The 13093-nt window shown below is 45.5% G+C and overlaps 1 protein-coding gene across 1 annotated transcript in view; it reads left to right on the forward strand.

The window, feature by feature from the left end:
• The first annotated feature begins 8852 nt into the window (after window positions 1-8852).
• Window positions 8853-13093, forward strand: part of PPP1R15B (protein phosphatase 1 regulatory subunit 15B) — a 34947-nt gene continuing 30706 nt past the window's right edge. Inside the window, exon 1 of the mRNA XM_040337592.1 lies at window positions 8853-10956. Within this exon, the coding sequence (XP_040193526.1) occupies window positions 9040-10956 (1917 nt within the window). The 5' untranslated portion in view covers window positions 8853-9039. The remainder of the gene's footprint in view (window positions 10957-13093) is intronic.

Genomic DNA, 13093 nt, shown 5'->3' on the forward strand with positions numbered 1-13093 from the left:
CTTTTAACTTTTTCAGCGATCAGCCTCCCTCTCATGAATACCTTGTGTCTTTCCCATAACGTTGAGGGGGCAACATTTTCTATGTCATTTTCCTGAAAGAATAGACACATATCCCTTTCCAGATCATCGGCTATCTTGATGTTATTTAGGAGAGATTCATCTAATTTCCATATTTTCTGCTCCAGCGGGACCTCCCCAACATCTAGAGACATCACCACTGGGGCATGATCTGACAACGTTATAGATTTTATGTCTACACTTCTCAATCCTTCTAATAACCGATGATCTAGAATGATATGGTCAATTCTTGAGTATGACCTATGGACCGGTGAAAAATATGTAAAATCTTTCTCCCTTGGATGTAGAATTCTCCAGGCTTCTACTAATTGCATTTGGTAAAGTTTTTGTTTGATTGCCCTAAGATATGTTCCCTCTGATCTCAGTGATACCGGTTGGGTATCCAAAAATGGATCAAAGACAAAATTGAAATCTCCTGTAAGGATCACATTGCCTTCTCTAAATCTTTTTAATTTGTTCAGGATTTTCTTCAGAAATACTGCCGATCTCACATTAGGGCAGTACACATTTGCTAATGTATATTTCAAATTAAGCATAGAACCTTTTATGAATAAATATCTACCCTCAGGGTCCATTTCTACCGCTTCTGGGATAAAGTGTGTATTTCTATCAAACCCGATTGCGGTACCTTTTGATTTTTTATTCGGGGAGTAACTGTGATACCAAGTAGGGAAATCTTTTGATTTCAATCTTATCTTAGATGTTATTTTTAAATGGGTTTCTTGTAGAAACACTATATTGATCGAGAGTCTCCTCATTTCCTGCAGTATCTGGTATCGCTTATTTGGGTTGTTCAGACCCTGTGCCATTTTCTATCTTTTCTTCTGCATAACATAGGAGAGACTCCCGATCCGTTCTAAGGCCACCGATATTAACCAACATAACCCAAAAAAACTATAAAACATACCTTTTGGAGACCACATGTACCACATATACCCCCCTCCCTCCTCCCCTCCCATCCCCCAAGCACATTGTACAACAATGTTTAGACTCCCTCGATCTGCAACCATCCAGGCGGCTTGCCGAGCGGGCCTTTCTAGGGGCCTATGATATGTCCCCCCCTCAACCGGTTTCCGTCCCCCTAATTAGGGGTATCCCCCGGACCGAGGGGTGGAACATATTTACTCCGTGCCTCCCCCCCCCATGGACCTGACCGGACCCATTTAACACCTAATCATAAGCACATTCCCTCCTCACCCCCCGCTGGTCCCCCCCCCCCCCCTCAAGAGGGGGGGGAGGAGAGGAGCAGAGGAGGGAGAAAAAAACCCAAGGCACGAAAAAAGCATAGAAGCATGGAAGCTTACATCAACCAAAACATAGAAAAAAAGAAAAAAAAGAGAAAAAGGAAGAGTCAGCAAGAAGGGCACCCCCCCCCCCCCCCAAAAAAAGGGGGGGATAGTCTCTCGGATTCTTTAGTTTCTTATAGTTCATGCCCTATATTCTGAGCGCTACGCTCTGTTCCAATCTTGGTCCTTCCACCCAGGGGGTCTTCTTTCCCAGTTATCCGCCTTAATGTGCTGTGTACTTAGTTTACTGCAGAATTCCTCTACATCCTCAGGAAACCGAATATACGCCGAGACACACTGATTTTTAGCCGACAGGCAAGCAGGAAACCCCCATCTATAGATAATATTTTTTTCCCGGAGATGGTTCGTCACCGGTTTCAGCGCCCTTTTGCGTGCCAAGGTTTCTGGGGATAAGTCTGAGAATATAAGCAGCGATGAACCTTTATAGTCCAATGAAACTGAGTTTCTTGTACTTTGGGACACTAGCTCTTTCTGATCAAAGTCCTGAAATCTTACAATGGTGTCCCTTGGTGAGTCCCTCTGGGCATTATATGACCTTTGTATTCTATGAACCCTTACAAAATGCATCTAGGCAGTTGGCTCTCGTTTAAGTGCTTTGTTAAATATCTCTCGCAATGTATTGCCAAGTTCTCCATCCTTTACCTCTTCCGATAGGCCCCTTACCCACAAGTTCTTCCTCCTGCTGCGGTTCTCTTGGTCTTCCAATCTATATCGTGTGTTTCTTATCTCTATCCAATCATTATCTGCACGGCCTCTCAGTTCATTAATTGCATTTTTGTGCTCTTCCAGTTGCTCTTCTATTCCTTCTACCCTCTGTAACACACTATGTATGTCTTTCCTTGTTGCTCCCATCTCCCCTTTTACTGTCCGTTCTAAACTTAGTATCATCTCCATCATATCTGTCATATCTTGCTTAGTAGGGGCTTGTGACCCTTCAGGGGGGCAGTCAGGTTGTTGCTGTTTCTCTGGGGATTTTTGGTCCTTGCTTGCCCCTTTACCTCCAGGTGTTGTACCCTTTTTTCCCTTATCCTTATTCATTCCCGGAGTCCCTTCTAAAGCGTGGTGTACTTCTGGGTCAATAGTATTTTTTACTGGGGAGGTTGGAGTCCCTTTTTTCCTTGGGCTCTCTGCCCCCTGACCAGAGCCTTCAGCCACTAGATAGGATGTTATTGTGTTGCCTTTAGCAGCCTTCTTCACCATTCTCCTTTACTTTATTGTTAAGGCAGTTTAAGCAATTTAATACCGTCAGGTAACAGTCAGTTGATTCAGGTAGATTGGGGTATACAGGGTATAGACAATACCCGGGGAGCTTCCTAGAGTACTCCTAGAGTACTCGGAGTACACCTCCCTTATGTACTGCCCCCCCTTAATATGGGCAGTCCCTTACACAAGACAATAGGGGGTAAATCAATAGGGGGCCCAGTAGCCAATGTCCTCAACTTTTCTCTTCTGTGTTTGCTAAATACAGCAAAAAAAAATTCTGCTTGCTCTGCACACGGTTACTTCACTGTACTTAATATAGCGGCCCACAGCATACAGCATACATGAGAGGACAGAGATAAATAAATTGTAACAGTCTTACCAGCTTCTCTGCTGTTCACCTCTCTTACTGTATTTTTGTGGCTGCTGCTATTGCTGGTGAGTTCCTTCAGGTGTCACCGCTGGGTAAATTTTTCATCTCCTATACAGTCCTTCCTGGTGGCACTTGTTGGTCCCAGGCACCCCTCCGCAGCTCACCACGCTCCACGGCTCAACCCGGGGACATCTGCACCTGAGGGTCCCTTCTCTCCGCTCTCCACCGGCCGCTCGGCAGCTTCCACTTCCGATGATCCCCGCTATGCACCGCTTCACAGTTCGCCACAGCACGGGAAAACCGACCCCCCACTCCAGCTGGGGCCAGATGCCGGGCACGGCCGGGTACAGGTAAGAACACCTCCGCGCAGAAATACAGCTCGGGGGTCCAGTCCGCCGCCACAGGCAGGCTCACTCCATCCACGCCGGCACCGAGTGCAGGACACGGCCAGCCCAACCAGGATCAGGCAGGATCAGACAAGCCGCACACGGGATCCCCAGTGCTCCAGAAACAGCACACCAGCAGAGACCGCACGGACACCGCACTGCAGAACTATTCGTTATGCCCAGGTTAGTGCATCATCCAGCTCATTCAGAGCTTCATTCGTCCGGTCTTCTTAGTCTCATCGGGGGGAGTAGTAAAAGCACAGAGCACGCCGCTCTCCTACGGCGCCATGTTAGATGACTCCACCCCAACCTACCGATGAGTCCAGAGTGATTTAATGGAATAGTGTTTTCTGTTCCGTGGTTTTCTTTTTCTTTTCCATTATTTAAAATCCTCTTTCTCAATTGGTTTCATTTAGGACCTGTGCTGAGTCTAGCATATGGGCTGTGTGTGTTCTTCTCCACAGATGCCTCGTGCATCTCTCTGAACACTGCAAGTGGATCCTTATTTATTATCCAATAGCCACTCGTATGCGTGTTAAAATGTCTATTTATTTTGTTTAAATATTATATTCTTGGAATTTTATATACTCTTTCTAGCTGGTCCTCCCTTTCCACTCCCCTCCTATGGATGGGTATTTTGACCTCTACATGCAGCATGGATCGGTCTGAGGTTCTGCATCACTCTCTCCCGTTTGGCTGCGAGTTTATGCAGAGGCCACAGGGCCAGATTAAGAACATCATGGGCCTGGTGCTGAGGATTTTGGTGGGGCCTTTTATAAATAATAAATAAATGCGTGGGAATGACATGAACGCAGCCCGGCCAAGGCAAGTGACCAAAGACACAGAACCCAGAAGGAAGACCGGGTGAAGATGGAAGTGCCTGGGCCCCGCCTGATTCATCACAGTGTAGCACTGGAGGGCTCAGTCTGAAAATTTAAGTGTACACTAATGTGCTAATATGCTGTGCATACTTGTACATTGTGGCATAACCTACCTCAGGGCCTCTAAAAAGTAGTAATGTCAGAAAAGTTTACTACCGCTTTATTATCACAGGATCCCAGGAGCCTCTCATGGGGCCCCCTACTGACCCAGTGGCCCTTGGGCAGTGCCTAAGTGCACAGTTGCCAACATTTAAAAAATATTTTCAGGGACACTTTTTTATATAAGTGCTATATTTAGAGTAGCTGAGATCCCCGATGTTCCTCTATACATCATAGTAGTAATCACAAAATTAAATGAGTACTAATAATGGGGCAGAACAAATATGAGAACTGAGATTTCCTTTATTGAACTAACAAAAGTGAGTCCATTCTAGAGCTGGTAACATTGAGGATATTCAGTATAGTATAGTATAGTATAGTATAGTATAGAACTGTTTTTGTGGGTAAGCGACATAGGGGAGGAGTATGGACGGTATATAAGTGGGAAGTATGTGCAGGTAAGGGAGAGGAATGTGGAGGGTCTAACAGTGGGCACTATGTACAGGAGAGGAGTGCAAAGGGTACGGCAAAAGGCACTATGTACAGGAAGGGAGTGTGAAGGGTATGACAATGGGCAGTATGTACAGGAAGAGTGTGGGGGTATGACAGAGGGTAGTACGTACCAGAGAGAAGTGTGGAGGGTATGATGGGGTAGTATGTACAGGAGAGGAGTGTGGAGGGTATGACAGTGGGCAGTATGTACAGGAGAGGAATGTAGACGGTATGATAGTGGGCACTATGTATAGGAGAGGAGTGTGGAGGGTATGACAGTGAACACTATGTATAGGAGAGGAGTGTGGAGGGAATGACAGTGGGCACTATGTATAGGAGAGGAGTGTGGAGGGTATGACAGTGAGCAGTATGTACGGGAGAGGAGTGTGGAGGGTGCGACAGTGGGCACTATGTACAGGAGAGAAGTGTATGACAGCAGGCACTATGTACAGGAGAGGAGTGTGAAGGGTATGACAGTGGGCGCTCTGTATAGGAGAGGAGTGTGGAGGGTATGACAGTGGGCACTATGTACAGGAGAGGAGTGTGGAGAGTATGACAGTAAGCACTATGTACAGGAGTGGAAGGATATTTAGGGACTGTGTAGTGGTTAAGCTGGTCATACATGGATTGAAATTACGCCAATTATGCAGAGACCAGCCATAGTCAATCTATGTATGGGCTAGCTGGTTTTACACAAGTCAATCTATTAATCGACTTGAGTACAACCAGCCTGTTAGGTTTTTCCCAAAACAATCAGTGCTGCCAGCTATAGTTAGCAACACTGATCATTGTATTCACTGGCAGAACACAATAACACTGCAAGAGTGATTCCGCCATCCACAGGTCAGCAGGTGAGAGGGTGTGTGGGGACAGGCTGGGGAGAGATACTAGTCAGTGGCTGAGTAGGCACTGGTAGTATCAGAGCCAGATACACACAGGTTACATACGCCACGATCGTTAGAGCAAGAACAATAATTCTAGTACTAGACCTCCTCTGTAACTCTAAACATGTAACCTAAAAAAAAATTAAAGCATCGCTTAGGATACCAAAAAAAATCGTGCTAACTTAACTACCGGTAACTAGTGTTTTTTTTAATGAATGAAACATGTTTGAAAAATTGCTGCACAAATACCGTGCTAGAGCTGCACAATTAATCGTTAAAAAAATTGTGATCTCGATTCAACCCCCCTGACGATCTCCAATGCAGAGTTTGCTGATTCTTTCATATAACAAGTGGAGAGACTTTCAGCTATCAAAAGAAAATATCTGGGCAGTCTGACAAGTTTTTAACAGGAAACATTGTAACTAACGCTTCCTTCTTATATCAAAGGGATACACTTCTGTGTGTAAAGAAAAAATCTGGGCAGTCTGCCAAGTTTGTAAACAAAATGAAACATTGTAACTAACTAACATTGTAAGTAAATTTAACCACTTAAAGTCCAACACTTGTTTCTTAAAGCGGAGGTTCACCCAAAAATCAACTTTCTGCCATTAGATCCAGCATATTGCTGACATCTGCAGTATGCTGTTTTTTTTTTGTACTTATCGTTTTATCAGCCGAGCGGGGATTTCTGCGGGGAATAGGCATTCCTAAGCCAAGCGGATTTGATTGACGGGCTGCTAAAGCGCGTCACGCCTTCCGAAAATACCCGAAGTGACACTCGAGTGTTGACGGGGCTATACGGCGCCTGCCGTGTAGAGCTGACTGCGCAGGCGCCTTAATCTCCCAAGTGTCACTTCGTGAATTTTCGGAAGGCGTGACGCACTTTAGCAGTCCGTCAATCAAATCCGCTTGGCTTAGGAACGCCTATTCCCCGCAGAAATCCCCGCTCGGAGCCGGGTAACAACGGCTAATAAAACGATAAGTACAACAAAAAAAAACAGCATACTGCAGATGTCAGCAGTATGCTGGATCTAATGGCAGAAAGTTGATTTTTGGGTGAACCTCCGCTTTAAGTTAAAAAGCAATATTATTTGCTAGAAAATTACTTGGAACCGCCAAACATTATATATATTTTAGCAGAGACTCTAGGGAATAAAATGGCTATTGCTGCAATATTTTATGTCACACTGCATTTGCCCATTTCAATGAATAATAAAAACCATAAAAACAAAACAGTGAAGTTAGCCCATTTTTTTTTTTTTGTTTTGTTTTAATGTGAAAGATGATGTTACGCCGCAAGAATCGTGAGAGAATCGTGATCTATCTTCTAAGCAAAAAAATTGCAATTCTCATTTTAGCCAGAATCGTGCAGCTCTATACCGTGCAACATAAAAAGTGCAAAGACCACCATGGAGTAATTTTCTAGCAAAAAACAAATGATTTTTACATGTAGTAGAGAAGTGTCAGAATTGGCCTGGGTGGCAAGGGGTCAATTACCATGAGTAATATACAAATAATTATTATAAGCACTGTGATCCTATCAGTCTGCTGCAGTGTGTCAGCTTGTATTTATATTGGCCGCTCTGAATGTAGCTTCTGACAGGCTGTGCAAGCAGGCCCGTATCTCCGGAACCATAAATGATAGCCATCCCATATTTTGACCATTTGTTGGGTAGGTCTTCACATGCCTACCCCCCAAATGTGGGGTTTATGTGACCTCTGGTCGTCGAGCTACAACCCCCTAAAGTCGATCTCTTTTTTTATTTTATTTTTCAGAATTTTTTTTTTTGGGGGCAAATGGGCCTATCTTGAGAAAGGGGCCTGGAGCTGCAGCTCCATCAGCCCCCTTGTTAATCCGGCCCTGTCCGTCCTACTTGGCTGGTTTGGGGAGCGTGTGTCTCCTCCTTCAATTTCTCCTTAATTCCCCCCCCCCCCCCCCAGTCCTGGACTAGCAGGTCAGCAAATTTTCTGCACACACTGGCAGAATGATACTTTATTCAGGGCTCCAGTCCTGCGGGAACGCGTGGGAACGGAGTTCCTGCACTATTTTCACAGCAGGAACGCAGTTCCCTTTGCAGGACTAGAGCAGCCGAGAGCAGCCGAGCCTCCCGAGCAAATCCTTAACTAATTGGCGTTGCCCAGCTCGAGTCACTGTCAGGGGCAGGCGAACCTTAGTAACCCTTTATGTTACTGGCCGCTTCATGTATATGGATTCATCGGGTAGTGTCAGACATTGCAGCATCGAGGAAGTGACGGAATACCCACACACGACCCGATGAATCCATATACAGGAAGCGGCCAGTAACATAAAGGATTACTAAGGTACAGTGGATCGAAAAAACATGCGGTTTAGTAATTGCATATGAGCGTATCATTTCTTTTTTTTTTTTTGGTGGGGGAGTGGATCTTGGGTGGGAGTTCCCACACTTTTTTCCCCAGGACTTGACCCCTGTTTATTAATCATGTTACTATTTTTGTATATTTGTTTGTAATATGTAATTCTCTATTAATAGAGTTGGAATTCTGATCTCAACCATACCCCTGAGGAAGCCAAAACAAGGCGAAATATATTGGGCTGTACCAACTGTGTTGTGATCTTCCTTTATATAACCTGCTATAAGAAACAGGACATTTTATCAATTCTGTAAATGTATATCTGACCATATATGTATCTATTAAATCATTGGGTTTCACAGTATGCTGTGTAACCTGATGTACTATTTTTTAAAATAAATTATTAAATATAATCTATTGTCATATTGCTATATTTTTGCACCGTTACAGTCCCACCACTGTTCACTCTCTCTCCGCTTTAAGCATATAAGCTCCGTTTTGTGTTGAAAATAACTGTGAAATCTAAAACTCCGGTGGGTGTAACAAGATGTCCGCTTGCTCCCCTTCTGACTCAATCATTACTGTGCAGGGGTGTAGCAAGATGGCGAGGAGAAAAAGTCACTTCTGGAGCAATCTGTGATGGGGAGCCGAATGTGACAAGACATCGCTGTCTCGTCACATTCGGCTACCTATCTGACAAAACACCGCCTTCTTACTGTATATTACTTACTGTGGAGGATTGCGAGGTGTAGCAAGATGGCGGTGACGAAACGTCACTTCCGTTACAAATTCTGACGAAACACCATCACTTGCCTTGACAGCCTTGCGTCATATCACTCCGCCCCTTAGACGTTCGTTCCTTCCTTGGAAGCTTTTCCAGCTGTTGGAGTAGTACCGGTGTGCGCTTTCTGGCCGGTTGGTCCTGCGGTCGTTTAGTCGTTAAGCGACCCTCATGGCTACCGCTCGCCTTTTGGAAACAGCCTGGAGCTTTGTTGGCACGGCCTGATGTTTGCTGACAAGAACGACAGGTCCTCCCCGGGACTCCGGGCCTTGCTAGGCCGCTTTCTGCGCGGCTTGCACCCGTACCGTCTTTTTCAGCGGGTTGGAGCTGCTTGGTCTTATGTAATGGGACCCTGGGAAGCGTCGTCCTTCCTCCCTTCCGGCTGGTTGATTCACAGGTCGGTGCGGTCTGGTGAGTTACCCGAGGTGCTTGAAGCTCTGGGCTTACGCTCAGGGTCCTGGGAGGAGCTGGGAGAATGCTTAGACGAGCTGGGTCCGTGGAAAGAGTTCCTTCCCCCTGAGGTTGGAGTTGATCTGGACCTTCTGAAATCGTGGCAAGGTGTCTCTTCTGGTAAAGATGAGGACTCCACGTTCGAGGAACTGAACACCTGGCAAAAGGTTCATAGTAACATGCAGGTGTTCTGGGAGCAAGGATTAGCTTGGAACGATACTGCAGAGCCAAACCAAGAAGAGTGCCATAAAACATCCTCTGCCAGTCATACTTTCTCTTCTGCTGACCAGACCCTTACTAATGAACACAAACCCTACAAAGTAACCCACGAGATAAGTGGAGCCCAGCCACAGTGTTCCTCCCTTGGTATACTAACATATATCTTAAATGTTGGGAGTGGTGGGGTACAGGCTGGCCTTCAATGGAAAGATGGCGAAGATGTAGATGTCATTGTAGACGACTCTAGTCATAGTCCGTTTGAGATTCAGCATATCCGGAACAAGAGACTGCGCTTTCTGCAGCAGAACAAGACTCCGGAGGTTCTCACTTCTGGTGTCAAGCAAAAAGCTAGTGAGATGGAACAGAGTCAAACTATAGTGTCCAAACTCCCTGATCCTATGCACTTGTCATTACCCGACCAGGATGTTTCTAATTTAAATTTAGATTTGCCTGTGTCTGAATGTCTTGAGGCTCAAAGTACAAAAATACAGGACCTGTGTGAGTGGCTGCCAGATTTTAGCTTGACACAGGGAGATGTTCTGGAGTCTCCAGAAATGATTGAGATGTATGAAAAGTATAGTTCCTGTGACCAGCAACCAGTTGCATTTCAGGAAGTGGACGAGTCAAACAACCGCCAGCATTTATGTCCTTCCAGTCCTGATAAGGACCAAGGATATCACAGTCTGGAATACTGGCAGTGTACACCTGTTCCACAAAGTCTTACCACAGTCACACCTGAACCCTGTGAGTTAGACAGGGAGTCTGTATTATTTGCTTTGCCAACGGGGCTGTCAGCTTGTCCAGATGACCAAAACAATGAACTGCACAATGAAATTCCTATTTCTTCTGTTACTGTTTGCACAAATAAACATATTGGCTTCATTTTGGGAACAGTTGTAAGCGATGATGATGATTCAAGTCCATCAAGCAGCGATGAATGGGACAAGGAAGAGGATGATGATGATGGATTTGACAGTGAAGGATCAATATCCTCCACTGCCAGTGAAACTTCTGTCCCTGAAGATGTCCTGTATGATTTGTTTTGTTCTGCTGATCCTTACAGCCTTCAGAATTTCACAGCCTCATTACAAACTGGTGTTACACCTGGAGAAAACTCTCTTTCTTTGGAAACACTGGATCAGCCTCAGTCTGATGAAGAATCGTGGTGTGATAGTAATGCAGAGTCAGACAGTGAGAGTGACTGTAGTGCTGATGAACAGGAAAATCTAAGACTTTGGAATGCATTTTTAAAATCAGATGATCCTTACAACCCCCTTTACTTTACAGCCCCTGTGCAAACATCAGAAACAAGACAGAGTAGTGAAATTGCCAACACAAATTCAGAGATGGTTTGTAGACCCCTTCAAAATGAAAAGGTAACCTTGGTTACACATCAAGCTTATGACCTCCAGCAACTGCAGTTTAAAGAAACGTACAGTGTGGAAGATAATGCCAATCTTGGACATAAAAAGGTATATGTTTGCCTATAAGCAAAATGATGTGTGTGTAAATATTGTGTGTTCCTCCAAAGCTTTGTTATGAACGGTGCATTATTATTTTCAATAGCAGTCCCCAACCTTTTTGGCACCAGGGCCCGGTTTCATGGAAAAAATATTTTCCACAGACTGGGGGAGGGAAATATGCTAGGGCTAAAAATATTTTAGCATTTTTGTTTCTAGTATAACTGGCCCTATTTGCTTGGGCCCATTCATACCATTTTGGTGTGCAGTGTTGCCCTTTACAGTCTCAACATAAAGACAAGTGTCAGTTTACACCACAGCATTGCAATGGTGTATGCTGTAAAAAGTAAAGCATGCAGTAATTTTATTTTTTGCAGCGGGTTGTGGCAAAAACCACTACATCCTAAGGCCCCTTTCACATTGAGGAGTTTTTCAGGCGGTACAGCGCTAAAAAAAATAGGGCTGCTATCCTGCTTGGAAAAACTCCTACACTGCAGACTCAATGTGAAAGCCCGAGGGCTTTCACACTGAGGCGATGCGCTTGTCAGGAGACAAAAAAATCTGTCAGCAGCATCTTTGGAGCGGCATGTATACCGCTCCTTCCCATTGAAAGCAATGGGAAACCGCGGCAATACCGCCCGCAATGCGCCTCTATAGAGGCACATTGCGGGCGGTATTGACCCTTTATCGGCCGCTAGCAGGGGTTAATACCGCACCACTAGCGGCTGATTCCCGCGGCAATCCCGGCGGTATCCCTTTCTATCTTTGTTGGCTAACTGACCTTGACAGTAGCGGGAGCCAATGAGAATGCAATAAGATAAAAAAACCTTTAGGCCTTAAGCATATTGGACAGTATAAAAAAAAAAAAGCCAGAAAATTAGCTGTAGAAGTTTTCTTTTTTTTTTGTAGTAGCGGTTTTTAGCTGTAGCATTTTTTTGTTTTACTTTTTTAGCAAAACTAATACTCCAATAAAACGTTATGGCTCTAAAAAAGCTGATAAACGCTGAATAGTGTAAGCTGTTTTCAGCTTTTTTCAGAGTTGGAGCGTTTTTACAGAAGATTGTCTTATAAACTTTGTGCCCCCCCCCCCGGCCATGTGACCAGATTAGAGCTGCTTCAGTATAAGAAAGTGTACACCTCTTTTCTTTTATTGCTTGATAGAATAGTCTTAGAATGAGAGTAGATTTAGGCTTGTGTTAAAAATGGAATTTCATTTTAACAGTTTTTTTTCTCCCAGTGGCCACAAAAGCACCACTGCTGCTGGTGTATCAGCCCTAAAATTGCTTGCACGCTTCCAATTTATAGTTTTTGTCTTTGTTTTGGAATCATACTTGCCTAGCTGGATGAGGCATCTGTCCTTTGCCGGCTCTAAGACTGAGAACCAAGTGATCATACACCGATCACTGGAATGGCTCTGTGTTGTCAGCTTGCTATAGCCCACTGTCTGCTCAAAATGGGTCACAGGAGAAGCCTGGGGGGGGGGGGGTGAGCATATGGGGGACCAGAGAGACGTGGGGGTGAGCATATGGGGGACCAGAGAGATGTGAGGGTGAGCATATGGGGGACCAGAGAAGCCTGGGGGGGAGATGAGCATATGGGGGGACCAGAGAAACCTGGGGGGGGGGTGAGGGTGAGCATATGGGGTACCAGAGAAACCTGGGGGGGGAGGGTGAGCATATGGGGGACCAGAGAAGCCTGGGGGGAGATGAGCATATGGGGGGACCAGAGAATCCTGGGGGGGACCAGAGCAGTATGGGGGGGGGCATAGAGAAGCAGGGGAGGACAGAAAGGATCATATGGGGGACCAGAAGGAGCATGGGGGAGGGGACAGACAGCTGACTCAACAGCTATGGCCTGGTAGTTTCTCACTTTCCTGCCCAATCTTGTCCCATTACGGGGGGGGGGTTAAACTGATTCTTTGCCCTGGGTGAAATGTCTAGCTTCCCCACTGGTACTGCCTATAAGAGAAGTAATGTAGAATGGCTAGTGAAGGGGGGGGTTTATTGTCCGGCCGGCCGGCATGGGAGAGACCTGTCAAAGTGGGCCAGTTTGGATGAAGTCCAGGGCCAAATTGTTGTTCCAGTCCAGCCCTGCAGCTGGAGTTGAGGTTGCGGGCTTGATTGGTTGCCCGATCCTTACCACCGCTGCC

The sequence above is a fragment of the Rana temporaria genome, chromosome 2 (assembly GCF_905171775.1).
Source record: "Rana temporaria chromosome 2, aRanTem1.1, whole genome shotgun sequence".
NCBI classification, from domain to species: Eukaryota; Metazoa; Chordata; class Amphibia; order Anura; family Ranidae; genus Rana; species Rana temporaria.